The 17,932-nt window shown below is 37.9% G+C and overlaps 1 protein-coding gene across 1 annotated transcript in view; it reads right to left on the minus strand.

Annotated features, from left to right (window-relative positions):
- The window catches only part of ipo11 (importin 11), a 410,923-nt gene that overhangs the window by 67,559 nt on the left and 325,432 nt on the right, over nt 1–17,932 (minus strand). Inside the window, exon 28 of the mRNA XM_072570976.1 lies at nt 17,841–17,925. Coding sequence (XP_072427077.1) covers nt 17,841–17,925 — 85 coding nt within the window. The remainder of the gene's footprint in view (nt 1–17,840; nt 17,926–17,932) is intronic.

A 17,932-nucleotide genomic window follows, 5' to 3' on the forward strand; every position in this document is an offset into this window, starting at 1 on the left:
TGTGGATGGTGGACAAGCTTTGGGGATTCAGGAGATGAGTTACCCACTGCATGGTTCTTAGTTTCTGGTCTGCTCTTGTAGCCATCATATTTATCTGACTAGTCCAGCTGAGTTTCTGGTCAATAGGAAGCCTCAGGATAAAAACAGAAAGAACTGCAGATGTTATATATCAGGGACAAAAATAGAAATAGAATGTCCTGAAGAAGAGTCACTCAACCCAAAACATTAACTCTGACTTCTCTTCACAGATAGACCTGACTGAGCTTTTTCTGCAATTTCGATTTTTGTAACCCTCAATTACGATTCAGTGATCGTAATGCTGTTGAACATCCCAGAACAATGGTTAGATTCTCTCTTGTTGGAGATGGTAATTGCCTACAGTGCAACGGTTAACCTCCAAGTTACATACCAGCTTGACTTGGAACTATATTAGTATTTCCCTACTCTCACTGGGTCAATACCCCCTTAACAGGATTGTAGGTTTCCCTGCACCCAATGACTACAGCAGTTCAAGAAAGTGACTCATTACTCCTTCTCCAGAAAAATTAGGGATGAGCAATATAAGCTAACAAAAACAGTGAAATCCACATCTTATGAAAGAATGAAATAAAAATTGGCTACCTAAGGCATGGGGAGTAACCAATGCCAGTCTAATGTAGTGCCAAAACTTAAAAGAGATGATAAAGCATACAAGGACAAACATAATTACAATACTTACGCACAAAAATGAAACTGATTATCAGGAGCCTAAATGGACTTGATGTTCAGTATGTTCAATAAATGAAAAATAGTAATGCAAAAGAGAATAATAGTAAACAAGATAGTCGTAGTTATGATGAAACTGTATAGTTTTCTGAGCAGACAACTTGTTAAATACCCAATTTCTGTTTTGATTGCTGACAATATATTTGGATGCTGTCTTGCAGAAAGTATGATTAAAGGATTTGAACCAAATATGATTAACAAAACTGAGTGTACAAAATTGCAGAGAAACATGTGACTTAGAAGATCATGGGAGGAAGAAGTCAAAGTTGGGAGAAAAAGAACATTATTTGATTGGCAAATTAGGCAAACAACATTTGCCAAAGATGTGCACTGAAGCCATAGCTTTTCACACTTATTCCAATAACTTGGATGAAGGAGTAGAAATATATAGAAATAAAGGTTTGCAGATAACATTAATAACTACATTAGGTTCGTAAATAGGGGCAAGCATAGAGAAATTTAAAACAAACGTAGATGGAGTTCAATGTGGAGAACTTTGACGTAATTCACTACCTAAAAAATGTCACAACTGGGTCAGAAAAAGCATGGAAGACTAAGTGAACCAGTTGGGTCATTAAGATAATCTTATCACTTCATGGCCAGTCATTTATTGAACGTGGCATCTTACTTCCGTCTGTTTTGAAAACAGAATTAAAATTCAAAAATATGCTCCTCTTCCTCCCATTGTTGAATTATTCACCAACATTTAGAGCTGTATGCGGTAGGATTTCAGAGTTTAGCTTATAGATGCCAGTAGCCATCCAATCAGGTGGGAATTTGTTCAAGTTTCTGTAATACTTCAACCAGTTTTTATTCTGGACTTATAAATGAGCTGATTTTGTCAGGCAAAATCAAACATTTACTATGACAGTTTCTTAATAAGAAATTCATATGGTGTCCACATATAATGTTAATTTAAAAAAGCAAAACACTACAAAAATCCCAATTGTCAGCAAGCAATTATAACCTTTCTGTGCAATATACAGCAAAGCACAAGGAGACACAAAAGAGAGTTAATCACTCCCGACAAGTGAACAGCATGACTTAGAGACAGAAAATGTATCTTATAGACAGAAAGTATATCTTACAGCCCTACAGCAGAAAATCAAGAATTAAGAAGGTAGTTAAGGTCATAGATTTAACAATCACTGTAAAAGTCACCATTCAAAACAACACTTCAATTCTGCAATATGGATTTAAAATATGTTAAAAGATATCGCAATGTAAATAATTTCAAAACATAGCCTGGGAAAAAGTATTCAAGAAATATTTTGAGTAAGAAGATATTTCTAATATGGAATACTGTATTTTACCTATGAATTTACGATATAGCCAATTGAATGATTTTTAAATAGCCCTTTGAAAATCTGTAATTCATTTGGAGTTTATTGAAGATGGAGGATAGTTTAAGAACATTACAGTAGTTTGGAACAGTGTGAGTGTAATGTGTCCATAGCCTAGAGGTTAATGGATTGTAAAAAAATTACCGATATTTATATTTTTTAGTCATTAATAAACCTCGTGGTGAATTCAGAGATCCACACAAAGAAGTCAAGAGGTTTGCCAGTCTGTTTCCACCCTGCACCAAAACCATATCATGTTACTTCCTAATCCTAGCCTCAGAAAGGACATGAAAAACTGGAAATTGCCGCTTGGCATCTCCCCCTAGAGATTCATGATCATTGGTCGAACAAAGTGTTGTCAAGGAGACAAGAGTCCAGTATCAGTAGGCATGTTCTGCTTGGCTTATTATTAATAGACAAAAGGAAAAGCTGGAGGTGATTCAACTGTCAACATCATCAGTCTCACCAGCATTTTTATAAGCTCCAGTGACAGCCTGTCAATGTCAGATCAGCAGTCTACCCAACAAACAACTAACTATTCAGCACACAGCAACATTTCTTGTGTGACAGTATTCCTACCTTGGTAATAGCCCACTAACCTGAGCAAAACTTAGCCAGGAAAAATATTAATCATAACATACTCTATAACTATGACTCTATGTGTCTGTATTTGAAGATATTTTAATTTCTCAAAAGAATTGTGCTCAGTACCATCAACAAATTTCTTCAGAAGTAAGGAACACAAAATTGGAAAGACATTACAGGGCCTTGGTGAAATTCTGCAACAAGAGGGGGCAGGCGCAAAAGGTTAAGAATTCTTGGTCTCGTGCAGCAAATGGGTCAAATAGTTTGATATTGTTGAGTAGACTTGATGGAACACTAAAGAAAGTAAAACCAGGAGTGAAAACGGTGATAAGGGTTTTAGTGCAGTCGAGGCAAGACAGAGGTGGTGAAAGCTGACACAATAGCAGCATTTAAGAAGCACTTGGATGAATACATGAATAGGAGGGGAATAGAGGGATACATTTCCTGTAAGTGAAGACAGTTTTAGTATGGAAGGACAAAAGTGTGTTGGCGCAGGCTTGGGGGGGCCAAAGGGCCTATTCTAGTGCTATATTGTTCTTTGCAGATAATATTGTAAAATATTTTCTTCATGATGAATAAGACTTGGGGTTTTAAGCTCAGATATGGGGTAAACATTGCTGAGATTTCATAAGTTCTGGTGCAGTCATTACAAGGAAGTGATAACTGAGATTGAGTCATTAACAAGAAAGTGAAGTTTATAATGAGGGTCAAAGATGGGTGACATTATTTATTGTAAAAGTAAAGCTTCACTTTCAATGGCCTACTGCCAAATAGCAGTAGTGGGCAGGGTTTCTTCGGTATATAAATGTGATACTGTGGCTACTAATGATACCAAATAAAATGCAATCCTAATGTGACATTGTGAAGAAAAATTATTACTAGAAATGCACTAGAAGAACTCACTGCTCTTCAAACAGTATTATGAAATATCTTACTTTCAACTCTAACATTTCATTAAAAGATATGCATTTACAGACTTTGTTCTCTGTTGATACAAATCAACTACATTGCTCTTAGTTTCTTATATGCAATGGAAAGATTCCCTTTGGCTCATGTAAAAGATCCAAAACTAAGACGTATGATGGATTTGTTACAAATTGTAATCAGCTGCGGGGAAGGAAGGTACCAGACTCTGGTAATTTTCACCAGTATACTGAAGATGCCACTTTGCTTAAACTCCTGGTAATAAATAACTCTTTAAGAGTATGGCTGATAAATAGTACTAGGCTTAGAAATCTAGAACATCATGGTGGCTGAATTGAAAACAAACTATTTCACATAATATTCCTCTGTGCAAAGCAAACAGGTACCATTCATATAGTCTGGGGGAAACTCAAACTTGGAACAGTAATTACTGGAAGGAACTAAATCAGAAATTGATGGAAAAGCTCAGGTCTGGTAGCAGCTGTGGAGAGAAAGCAGAGTTAATATTTCAGGTCCAGTGACCCTCCTTCAGAATTGCTGGAAGGTGTCCACACAATGTCATAAATTATTTCCATTTTCTGGATAAAGAAAATAAAATATTCAAGAACAAAAAAAAATCAAATTAAGTGCCTCCATGTAATAAAAATGTGTCACAAATGAGAAATTCTTGTAATCTTCATTTCATTCCCAATGAATGCAAATCCATAACACAATTATCCCTCTTGACTATAAAAACCATATATCTGCAACAATGCTTTGGGAAATTCAGTGAGTATACTTTCTGTACAATAAGCTCTATGTCACTGAGACCACCATCAATTTTTCAAACTAAATAACATCAAATGAATCAAACTGTAAGATGCACTTTATAAAGTGTCCCAAGCTCAATCAGATAAAACAGTTTGTATATTCATGTCATCAAAATTATTTTATGCCAATGAGTAATATTTTCAATGTAATTGTGTCTTTTTAATTTATAGACATGGAAAATGCTAACTGGGGTTAACAGAGTTTAACAGCTGAGAATTTATTTCTGTTTTTTTTTTGGCAAACTGGTGACCTCCATCAGTACACTAAATACGTGCTGTTTCTTCAACACCGAATGCCACAGCATTAGGAGAAAAAGCAGCCCAATGCTCTTACTCAGCTGTAGATTTCGAATACGCGGAGTTAAGCCTCTAAAATATCACAGAAAAGTCAAAGCCAGACATTTAGGGGTAAAATTGTTATAGAATCATACTTTTCAGTATAACTAAAACCTATTTCACAATTCAGGAATTAAACCCTTCTGGAAGAATTTAGGGAAAAGGGATCATATACTTGAAATGATGCTGACCTCAGAAGGCGGCTGAAATGGATCATCCACTTGACTGAAAATGGCTGCACACATTTCAGCTTTATCTTTTGCATTCACAAGATGGACTTTGCCATCAGTGAGGATAATGTACTCTTGGACACGTCTCTTTCTATCAGTTGTTTAATTCTTTACCAGTATTAAAGATTGTACTAAGACAGCAATGCTTTGATCTGATACATTTTGGGATTGCTTAGCCTTGTATTATTACATTTTGTACCACTTTTAGCATCATATAGACATGTGTTAGCTTCACCAGCTTGGTACCTCATTATTAGGTATGCTAAGTGCAGCTCCTCGCCTGAAGTGCTGCACTCTTCTTTGTATTAGGGTTGATCCCTTTAGTTTAATTGCAGATTTTTGTCTCATTAACTGAATTTTAATTTTCCACCTGCTTGAATATCATTTGAACTCATGTCTCTGGATCATTGGTAGTGACCTCTTGATTACAAATCTAGTACTATCATCATTCTCTGACTAGAGAAATACTTGTACTAATGGCAATTCACTGAAATGGTCCAGCAAAATCAAAAGTGTGTTGGTGCATATCTTCCCAAACATTGAATGTTGCATCATTTCCATTACAATGATTAACAACAAAGCTAGTGCAAAATAGCTAGGAGATCAAAACTCATCTCTTAAAACACTATGCGGCCTGGTGTATTCGTATGAATTCAAGACACTTTTTACAGCATCTAATCTGCCTATTTCACTGAACCATCCTGTCAAAAATACCAATAAAAGTGGTTAAAATGCCCTCCCTGGCTCTTTCATTAGCATCACTGGGGTGGTATTGCATTTCATAAGCATAAAGGTACTCTACAAAATAGACAAATCAAGCCCCTAACATAAACTGAATACATTGAGTGATGTATGAATAATTATGATGTGCTTTGTTATCTTGTTGATCAGTACCTAATGCCTAATGCATAACTTTGAAGCTATGTCATAAAGATAAATTGTGTTAAAAACATGTTTCTGGGCCAAATCCATACTGACTCCAGAACTTTAAAATAGCCCATTGCAACAAATATTTAAAGTGCCTTTTGGAGTTCAAGGACTACAAAGGTTTGTTACCTTCTCACCTTGTTTCTCCTTCAAATTTCTGTCGCAGGAATTACAATTTATTATGTTCCTTGTCCACAAGTTAAAGCTCACATTTACCTTACTCATTTCTTATTTACTGCCCACCCTAAACTGTCATTCAGTAGTTGCTGGTGAGCTGCCTTCTTGAACCACTACTGCCAAGTTGATGTCAGTAAACTCGTAATACTGTTAGGGAAGAAATTCCAGGATTTTAACTTAAAGACAATGAAGGAGTGATGACAAAAAGTCAAAGTCTGAATGGAGTGCAACTTGGAGAGCTTTTGCTTTTTTTTATTCATTAAGATGATATGGACATCACTGGATAGGCAGCAGTTATTGCCCATTCTCAAGTGCCCCTGAAAAAGGGGTGGTAATCTGCCTTCTTGAATCGCTGCAATCCATTTGGTGTGTTACATCTACAGTGGTACTAGGGAGGAAGTTCTGGGATTTTGACCCAGTGACAGCAGAGGAATTATATATTTTAAAGTCAGGATGGTGAGTAGCTTGGACAGACCATAAAACATAGGCACAGAAATTGGCCATACAACCTATTGATTCTGCTCCGCCATTCAATGAGATCATGCTTGGTCTGGTATTTCTTTAACCCCACTTTTCTGCCTCACTTGCTGTGTTCTTCCAGTCTCCTGCTCATCTACCTTGGATTCTAGCACCTGCAGTTTTTTTTTGACTCAATCGAATTTCCACCTATGTCAGTAATTTGCCTCAATTTTGTAGGCTTTGACATTAGCCTACAGTCTCTTATGTAGAACATTATCAAATGCTCTTTGGAAGTCCATATAAATGACATTCCCTATCCAATATCTTAATCACCTCTTCAAAACATCCAATGAGGTTTCGCAGGCATGACCTACCTGTCATGAATCCATGCTGTCTCTCTCTGATTAACTGAAAATTTTAAAGTTACCCTGCCCTAGACTATATACTCTAACAATTTCCCTATCACAGATGTTAGGCTAACTGGTCTGTAATTCTCTGGTTTTCCTCTTTCATTCTTCTTAAAAAGTGCAGTGATATGCAATTTTCCAATCTAGAGATACAACTCCTGCATCTCTGAAAGATTATTGTTAGGGCGACTACAATGTGCTCCCCTAATTCCTTTAACACACTCTGGTTAAAACCAACAGGTATGGGATGTCATTTTCAGTTCCCCTAATTTCCTCAATATAATGAGTTTAGATACCAGCTAGTCTCAATTTACGTAACTTTTTTCTGGAGAACAAACATAATATTTCCAAATTTACTGATGACATAAATATAACCAGGGAATATCACATTATACATGTGCAATGATTTATACTTTAATTTTTAACCAAAGATGAGCACAATCTTAAAACACAGAAGATCATAGTCAATTGGAGTAGGCTATTCAGCCCTTCAAGATCACTGTACCATTCATATGCTCAAGGTTGATTATCCAACTCAACACCCACTGTTCCCACTTTTGCCCCATTCCCTCTGATCCCTTTAGCCCCAAGAACCATGTCTAACTCCTCCTTGTAAATATTAATTGTTCTGGCAGAGAATTCCACATGCTCACCATTCTCTGGGTGAAGTAAGTTCTCCTGATCTCAGTCCTAAATGGCCTATCCCATATCCTTAGCACCACTGGTTGTGCACTCCCTGATAATTTGGAACTTTGTTCCTGTTTTACACCATTTAATCATATTAGAATTTTGTACACTTCTATAAGGTCACACCCTCATTCTTCTTAATTACTGTGAATATAGTCCTAAGCAATCCAATCTCTCTTCATATGTCAGTCCTGCCATCCAAGTAATCAGTCTGGTAAGCATTCATTGCACACCCTTCTCCACAGTCAAATTACACTGAAGCATCTCTGCATTCTCCTCCCACCAGCTTTGTGTCCTCTGAAAACTTGCAGATATGGCAAGTTTTTGTGTCCTCTGAAAACTTTCATTCCCTTAATCAAATCATGAATATATATTGCAAGTGCTGGGGTCCAAGCATTGATTCCATGTAGTATCCCACTATTCATTGCTTGCCACTCAGATGAATACCTGTTTAGGCCTGTCTGCCAATCCTCAGTTCTCTACCTATATTAGTATACTACCTGCAATCCCACGTGCTTTAATTTTATATGCTAAAAACTGTACTGTACTGCTGCAGTTGACTAATTAAGAGCAGGTTAACAAACACGGTGGCTTAGTGGTTAGCACTGCTGCCTCACAGCACCACGGTCCCAGGTTCAATTCCAGCCTTGGGCGACTGTCTGTGTGGAGTTTGCACATTCTCCTAGTGTCTGTGTGGGTTTCCTCCAGGTGCTCCGGTGTCCTCCCACAGTCCAAAGATGTGCAGGTTAGGTGAATTGACCATGCTAAATTGCCCATAGGTTAGGTGCGTTAGTCAGAGGGAAATGGGTCTGGGTGGGTCACTCTTTGGAGGGTCGGTGTGGACTTGGTGGGCCGAAGAGCCTGTTTCCACACTGTAGGGAATCTAATCTAATCTAAATTCCTTTCTAAATGAATCCCTCATTAATATTAGCTATGCACATTAGATAATTAATATTCATTTACTGGGTAATTGATAGCTGCTTTCGTGAGCAGACATTTTTGTTAATTAATGAATGTCATGAGAAGAAAAACTGCACACACCTTTGAAATCTCTACTTACTCAAAGGACTTAATGTCAAATTAAATTAAGCTGGTAAATTCTAGATCACTTTTCAGAGTATTGTTCTAGCAATATTTTTCTGAGCAATGAATAATCTTCAAAATATGCCTATGCCTGTATCAGAATGAAAACTCTCGGCACATTCTCTTTATTTACTGATTGAATTTCATAACATATTGTTAATCAGTCATTGATGTTTTTGCGTGCCTAACTACAAAGTTAATTATGGAGAGCAAATATGCAATACATAGAGGGACAGAGGTTTCAGTAATGATAGCAGACTATTTGAACTACGCAATCCATTTCATGTTTTTGCTTCAATGTGAGAAAGGAGTGGTTTCACAACCCCATGTTGCAGTATTCTAACAATAATAATGATTAAACAGTGAATACTAAAACAGTGATAATGCAAAACTGATACTTAACCTTTTAAGCTTGTTCGTGGGATGCTGGCATCACTGGCTAGCCATTATATATTGCCCATTCCTAATTGCCCAGAGGCAGTTAAGGGTCAACCAAATGGTACGTCTGAAGCCACAAGACTTCTATCTCTAAAGGACATCAACTACAATTGACAGTACTCTCATCTTGCCACTAGACAAGCTGTTCATCCTAGGTTTTACGGAATTCAAATCCGACCATGGCAAATCATGAGATTTGAATGTTTCATGTCCTCAGAACATTAGCCTGAGGCTTTGAATCATTTGCCCAGTGACATCACCAGTTTGCTACTGCATGAAAAATTATTTTGCTATTTTCTGTTCTAACTTTCATGTTAACTTTAATTTTGTATCTACAGCCTCTCCTTTAAAATCTAGATTGGATTGAAATTTTCCAAAAAATTTTAGATTCTGGAGAAGTACCAGAGGATTGGAAACTGCTAATGTGACAGCCCTATTCAAAAAGGGAGTGAGCAAAAAGCAGGCAAATATAGACGGTTAGCTTAACATCTGTTGTTGGAAAAATACTGAAATCAATTATTAAAGAATAGCAGAACATTTGGAAGACCATAATCTAATCAAGCAGAGTCAGCATGGCCGCACAAATGGGAAATCATGTCTGACTAATACATTAGAGTTTTTTTTTGAGGAAATCGCAATGAGAGTGGTTAAAGAGGAACCAGTAGATGTGTTGTATTTGGACTTCCTAAAGGTACTATGCAAAAGGTTAACTCTTAAGATAAGCCCCACACTGTTGCAGGTAGTATATTGGCTTGTTTAGAGAACTAGTTAATTGGCAGGAAACAGTGAGGGATAAAGGGTTCTTTTTGTGGTTGGCAACCTGTGACACAGACATCAGTGCTGGGACCACAAATGTTTACAATATAGGTATGACTTGGAGGAAGGGCATGAAAGTACTGTAGCTAAATTTGCAGGAGACACATAAAACAGGTGAAAAGGCAGGTTGCAAGAGAGACACAAACAGTTTACAGGGAGGTGTGAGCAAGTAAAAAGTTGGCAAATGAAGTATAACATCGGAAAACATGAAATGGTTCTGTTTGGAAGAACAAAAAACAGAATATTATTTAAATGAAGAAAAATTGCAGAAAGCTGTATCACAGAGGGACTTATGGGTACTTGTGCATGAAACACAAAAAGCTAGCACATAGTGGCAGCAGGTAATCAGGGAGGCAAATGTAATGAGGGCCCTTATTTCAAGGGGATTGGAACAAAGATTAGGGAAGTCTGTACAAGGAACTGTACAGAGATGCTGGTGAGACCACACCTGGGTGAAATGTGGGAAAGTTTTTGTCCCTTTAACAAAGAAAAAATATAACTTCTTTGGAGTGAAGGTTCACTGGCATGATTTCCAGTATGGAGGGATTGTCTTATGAGCAAAGGCTAAAAGTTGGGGATCTACTCACTGCAGTTTAGAATAATAAGAGGTGATCTCAATGAAAAATATCAGATTCTTAATAGGCTTGATAGGATAAATGCTGGGAGGATGTTTTCCCTCATGTGAAAGTCCAAGACCAGAAGGCAAAGCCTTAGAATAAATAGACATCACTTTAAGACTAAGATGAAGTGGAATTTATTGTCTCAGAGTGTTGTATGTCTTTGGAACTCCTTGCAGGGAGAGCTGTACTGGCAAACTCCTTGTATATTTAAGGCTGATATATACAGATTCGTCATTAGTAGGAGAATCAATGGCTACGGGGGAATAGCAGGAAAGTGGACATGTGGACTGTCGGATCAGCCATGATCCTTTTCAATGGTTCACAAGCTCTAAGAGTTGAACAACCTATTTATATTTCTGTTTCTTATGGTCTTATCCATCAAGAATTGAAAAAGGTCTGCTTCCATCAATCTTGGTCATCATTCAAAAATTTAAAATTTACCACTACATAATATGCCTTGTTTTAATCAAACATTTTTTCCAAGTTATTATGTCTTCTTATAACAGGAGGTATTCAGTGAATCTGCATCATACTATATCTAAAGCAATATCCTTCCGACATAGAATAATGAAAACTCAGTACCAAATGTAATACTCTTAATGGAAGTTTAAAAAAAAACTCACAAATGTGACATCAACTCTTGACTTTGAAATGTAGTAAAGCTGAGAAAATGTGAGTTTTCTTTTGTTTAGCGTTTTAACCTGAAATGTAGTCTTTAACGTCCTGTGAACCTGTAACACCCAATCCATCTGTTCTTTTATAGCACAAAGCCAAAGTCTATTCACAGTATAATTACTGCTTTGTATTCCACCAAAATATATCACATCACACACTGCTCCATTTGCCCCATTTTACCAAAATCCCTTTGCAACTTTTTTCAATTTTCTGTATAATTCACTACCCCTCCTATTTTGGCATAATTTGCAAATTTTAAAACCCTCTCAAACACTACCTGAATTATTGATAAACATCGTGAATAGAAGTGGCTTTTAGGACCAAAATCTGTGCAACACAATTATTATTTTTGAATAGTAAATTAACTCCTAATCTATTTTCTGCAGTTAACGAATTTTTATTTCAGTTTGTTATCCTGCCTTTAATTCCACACTGTTGAATTATTGACAGGTATAATGTGTCAGATTGTTCAAAGCATTTCCAAATATCCACACGCAGATTTCTATCATCGACAAACTGTATCACTTCCTAAAAGAAATAGTTGAGATTTGCTAAATAAAAACTTCTTGTTACTTCACCAAAAAAGTGACTTATGTTAGTCAAATGAATGGATACTGATAAATGTTTTCATACTACTCTTGAAAAGGCAGTCATATTTTTCACACTCAAATCCACTGGCATTTTGTTGAATCAAGGAAAGATGAGAAGACTGTGCCGCTACCTCCACTCCAACTTCCTTTTAATAACCTGGGATGAAAGCCACCAGATATACTGATTTTGCTGGGACAGTTCAAGATTTTCACTAAGTGTCATGGTATCATGATAATTTCCTCAAAATCATTATCCCAGTTTATGGCATTTCCCTTCCTCCCAGATATAAACTGGGACAGGAAAAGATATGTCCCGTTCTTCTTGCAAACACCACCACCACTTCATATCTCCAAGGAGTGATCGTTGATTTTTTGGCTCCAATATCTTGATGGCTGTGATAACACCTTCTAAACTTATGATATTTGGAAAAGCAGTTGCAACTTTCCAAAAGCAACTCAAGCAGCACCTAAACAATTGCCCAGTTTGCTTGATGCCATGGCATGAGCCTTGGAACAGAATCTGCTCCAAATGTTCCATTCTCAGCTCTTCTCCTGCAAATCCCATTGGCTTCTTCTCCACTATGTGCCATTCCATATTGCTGTGGGGAGTTAGGATGATCTTGTCTGAGCAATCTGGCTGATCTTCCAAGTGGTATACTGAGAACAGACAACTCGAGCACACAACTAATCTTTAGAAATATTTGATTAGTTTGGTAAAATCATTTGGAAAGATGGATGAGGTGTACAAACTATAGCTCAAGTGTCTAATTCTTAAGGTGAACCCATTGTTTACTTGAGAACAATATTTATTTATAAACTGTTTTAAATATCATCTGCCACATGCTAACACATTCTTTTAACATCATGTGTTTTTGGGCTGGATTGCCAACCAGGCTACTCTGAGTTACTCATTCATAACAAATGTTACAAAACAATCAGCTACCATTTTGTGTTAACTATATTCTTCTGGAAGCTCAACTATGAAAATTCACCATGAAATACAGATATTCTTCTTTTAATTGTAAATTCAGTTAGCAGCATACAGACACAGTTTCATTTAAAAGCTCAGAGCAATTACTGAAGTAATGTTTCAATGTAGCCCTGAATCAGTGACAATGAATACCACCTCCAGTAATTACAGTAACCTATCTTTCACCAGATCAATAGTTTTGCCACATACATCACAGCTACACTGTATCCTGTTGCACTACAAGAGCAGCACACAATATGCACAATTGCAAAAAGAAATTGAGGTAGCATCGAAATGCCTTCCTGAAAGCTTGAAGCTTGTTCCATAAATAGGATTAATGGGGACTTTATGGTGACCCAAGGTCTATGGAATATGAAAGAAATGACAGAATGCTCCCATTACACTGTGACAACATATCGTGAAAACTGAACTGAATGAACACTGGTTTTAACATTGTGCAATCTACAGTAAATCAAATTGGAATACAGGATTTGGGGATTTCTGGCAAATGAAACCTTGTTATTTTTAAGTAAGTGGCAGAAATATCACGGAGTTACTTTCTACTCAACCTGTTCTGTGATGTTAATACACACTTCTTGAACCGGGGACTCCTGGTCCAGAGACAAGGACACTATCACTGCACAAAGGCCACCAAAAACTTTTGGATTTTTCAGCTGTCCCATCCCCATTCCGTAACACACCTCTGAAAAACTACCAGTCATTTTTAACAGCTGTCTTGAGCAATCTGATGTCTTAAAAGTATTGTCGACTCTGGCTGGACACAGTTCAATTCCAGGAAATGGCATCTTACTTTCACTGCCCTCCCCCAGATCCTGCCATTAAGACACTTAATGTGTGTCTCATTATGAAGCCCTGCTTTTCCAATCTACTGTAACTACTGCTGCCTGTAGTGATTGCAACAAGGTCAGCGAGGTGGATCTCAGAATGAGTTCCCTGATTGGGGCTATTAATCTGGTCCATTTGGGGAGCCCTGGCTGACAGATAAAAACAGGAATGTCAAACATTCTGACACAGGCAGCTGGCTCTGAGGGAGCTGGATCAGTGTCAAGGACTCTCCACGTGTAAACAAAGGGTGACTTGATGGCGGGATACAGGCCTATTACACTGCAAATGAAATTTCAGTGAGGAACAGTAATGCATGTGCATACTACATTAGGCTATACCCGAAAAGGGACCAAAGCACCCTGCAGAACACTAATTAACCTCGCAAAATCCATAAAAAAAACTTTTATCTGTTTTTGAGATTTCATTTATTATGCAGATATGACATTTCCCCTATCCTTCATGGCTGTTGCGAGGACCTCCTAACAGCACAGGATAATACAGTGATGTGGCGCAATGTGCTAATATTCTGGGTTCAAATCCCACCATGTCAGATGCTGGAATTTGAAACTGGTAACAAAAATCTGGAATTTTAAAGCTCATGATGACCATTGCTGATAGTAAAAACCCATCTGTTTCACTTGAAGTGCAGGCTCCAAGATCCAAATAGCCTTAGGAATTAGGAGTGGTATAGTTATCTTGATTTCTATACAGAGATTGAATAATTTGAAAAAAAAAAGTGATAATTCTTGGAAGTGAAATTGTGAAGTGCTTCCCAAATTGTTCCACTCCTTCGATGGTGAGTTTATCTTAAGGCCAAGCTTACATTTTCTATTTTTCATGAATAATTCAGTCCAATAGATCTTAAAATTCTCCACAAGCTTCTTCACAACCATCTTCATTTGACAGTAACAAATTCTTCTATTTCTTTCCCTCTCATGTTTAGCAGTTTCGGTGCCTACCATATTCTGCAGCAAGTTTCTTGATTTAACCACGCTCTTATTCTGTTTTAGTTTCAGATCACTAGCATTCACAGTTCCTGGTTTTATTTTATACTTCATGATCCTGAAGGTCTCTTACCAGGTATCTACTTGGAAGTGCATGGTAAAATAGGTCTGAGTCAGTATTATGAAGGTGTAGAAGTATACTGTACCTTTAAGAGAGACTGGAGGTTGGCATGCACTTAAAGATGCACATGGTGTGCCGAAACAATTTAAAATGTAACATTTGACTGTGGAACTAATAGTGCAGATGAGCTGCCATGATACAAAAACAAATTCAATCTCATCCTTAATAATGGACTCTAAAATCTTACTGAGGTCAGGCTGACGAGCCTACAGTTCCCTGTCTTCTGTCTCCTTCTCTTCTTAAACAAGTGTTACATTAAACATTTTCCAGTCCTGGATGGAAGTCCCTGACTCCAGTGATTCCAATACTTCTACAATCTCCTTCAGAACTCTGGAGTGTAGTCCATCTAGTTTGGGTGATTTATCCACCTTCAGACTCCTCAGCACCTTCTCCTCCCTGACTCTCTTGAAGTTCTGATATACCATTGGTATAATCAGAAGACTGATGCAAATCACTTATTCAGTGTTCCTCAGTCATTTCTTTACCCCATTGCTACCTCTCCAGCCTCCTTTTTTAGCAGTCTAATGCCAACTCTTGCCTTTCATGTCTCTAAATAACTCTTGCAATCCTCTTTTATATTGTGAGCTAGCTTACTCTCATATTTCATCCACATTCCCCTTATTGATTTTTTAGTTATCCTCTGCGGGTTGTTTAAAGGCTTCCCAATCCTCTGCCTTCCCAATAATCTTCATCACATTGTCTGCATTTTCTTTTGCTTTAATGCCAGCCATTGTTGTCTTGTGCTCCCCTTTAGTATATTTCTTCTTCTTTGGGATGAATCTCTGCTGAGCCTGCCAAATTACTCCCAGAAACTCTTGCCATTGCTGCTTCACCGTTTTCCCTGCTAGGGTTCCCTTCCTATAGAATCCCTACAGTGTGGAAGCAGGCCATTCAGACCAAGTCCATACTGACCCTCTAAAGAGCATCCCACCCAGACGGAACCCCTGACTTTATCACTCTAATCCTGCATTTTCCATGGCTAAACCATCTAGCCTGCACATCCCTGAATACAAGGACAATTTAGCATGGCGATTCCACCTAAAATGTACATCTTTGAATTGAGAGAAGAAACTGGAGCACCCAGAGGAAACTCCACACAGACAGTTGCTCATGGGTGGAATGAAACATGGATCCCTGGTGCTGTGAGGCAGCAGAGCTAACCACTGAGCAACCACGCCACCCCCACACACCCCCAAATCAACTCTGGCCAGCTCCTCCCTCATGTTTTTGCAGCTGTCTTTACTCAATTGTAATACTGTTACATCTGCTTCCAGTTTCTCCCAGGTAAATTTTATCATATTACGGTCACTGGTCCCCAGGGGATCCTTCACCTTCAGTTTCCTAATCAAGTCTACCTCATTACACATCACCAAAGCAAGAAGTGCCTGTTCCCCTGTGGGCTCTACCACAAGCTGCTCCATAAAATCATCCCATAGACATTACACAAATTCCTTTCCTTGAGATCCGCTTACCAACCTGCTTTTTTCAAGTCACCTGAATATTGAAATCTCCCATATTGTAATAGTGTCCTTACTATAGGTCTTTTCTATGTCTTGATTTATTTTCCTCACATCCTGACTACTGTAAGAGGCCTGTACACAACTCCATCAGGGCCTTCCTTCTCTTTGCGGTCCCTCAACTCTACCCATATAGATTCTATGCCTTCAGTTTCAATATCACTTCTTCCTATTGATTTAATATCATTTCTTATAAATAAGGCAACCCTGCCCCCTCTGCCTGTCCTTTTGATCGGAAATGTATCCTTGGATATTTAGTTGCCAGCCCTGGCCCCCTTGCAGTCATGTCTCTGTGATGCCCACAACATCATACTTGCCAATTTGAATCTGCCCTACAAGCTCATTTACCTTGTTCCATAATTAAGTACAACACTCTCAGCCCTATGTTGATTGCCCATCTTTTCAGGTGGTCCCGTTATCTGCTGTGCCTGAAATTAGATTTCTGACCCTTTCCATACTCTTGATTACTTGTTATGGAAAAATTAATCTCTGCTGAGCCCTAAGCCCCCACATTATCTTTTTCCAAGGGATCAAGGGATATGAGGAGAAGACAGACATTGGAGTTAAAGCCAATGAACAACCAGCATCGGCTTAAACAGCAGAGCAGGCTTGAAGGGCTGTGTGGCCCACTGATCCTATTTAGTATAGTCTTAACATTGCTTATGCTGTGCATCAATCTATGACCGAATGCCAAAACAAATAACCTCTTCTCCTGCTTCTCTTTCCTTCATATTAATTTGAGCACCTGGAAGTCCATCAGAATGTTTCTACGAATTAGTAAGAGACATATATCATATTGATCACTATGCATTACGGACTTCTACACTATTAAATTACAGTGCTTTTGAATGATTCAGATTACAGCACAAATTGATAGAATGTGTAAATATACCTAGAGTGGAAATTCAGGTTTGTTGGAGCACTATACAATTAAGCCAGGGATGAAAATGCAGCAAATATGAGGAATGAAAATGAAAAAACAGCACTCTCATACTCAACCGCAGAAACTATTAGTAAATATACTGTCATATTTGCAAATCAGATATTTAAAGGCTTGTTCTTAGAATTTTGCACCATCAAAACTCTATTGATGGCTCAGTACGGTTATATAATTAGGCAGCGAGCTGCAAGGCCATGAAGGTCCAATCTACACTCTGTGCTCAGTCAACTAACCAGAGCTAGGACACGTGGAATCCTAGAAGCAGGAATATCTCACGTTCCTGCTCACATCATGGATACTCACTGTCTCACCTTATATATGACTAAAAGCCAATTGGCCATCATACTCAGACAATAACACGAGGTCACATGGGGTGTCACATGAGTTGTCCCTTCACGTGAAGTATATGAAGGGCAATTAAATTGGTCAGCAAGAAATTCCTAAAATAAATTTAATATTTTCAGCATCTTGGTGAAGTGCTTAGATTTTATTTCTGTTAAACTTTCATTTTTTGCCTAAAACCCTTCAACACCACAAACTCTTGAAAACAGATTACAAAATATCTACTTACCAATTTCTTCCTCCGGTCTTGTTCAGTTGGCGGTTCTTCATCTTCACTTACTTTTTGCTCTTCAAAATGTGACATCACCATACAGCTATATT

This window comes from Chiloscyllium punctatum, chromosome 1 (genome assembly GCF_047496795.1).
Source record: "Chiloscyllium punctatum isolate Juve2018m chromosome 1, sChiPun1.3, whole genome shotgun sequence".
Classification (NCBI taxonomy): Eukaryota; Metazoa; Chordata; class Chondrichthyes; order Orectolobiformes; family Hemiscylliidae; genus Chiloscyllium; species Chiloscyllium punctatum.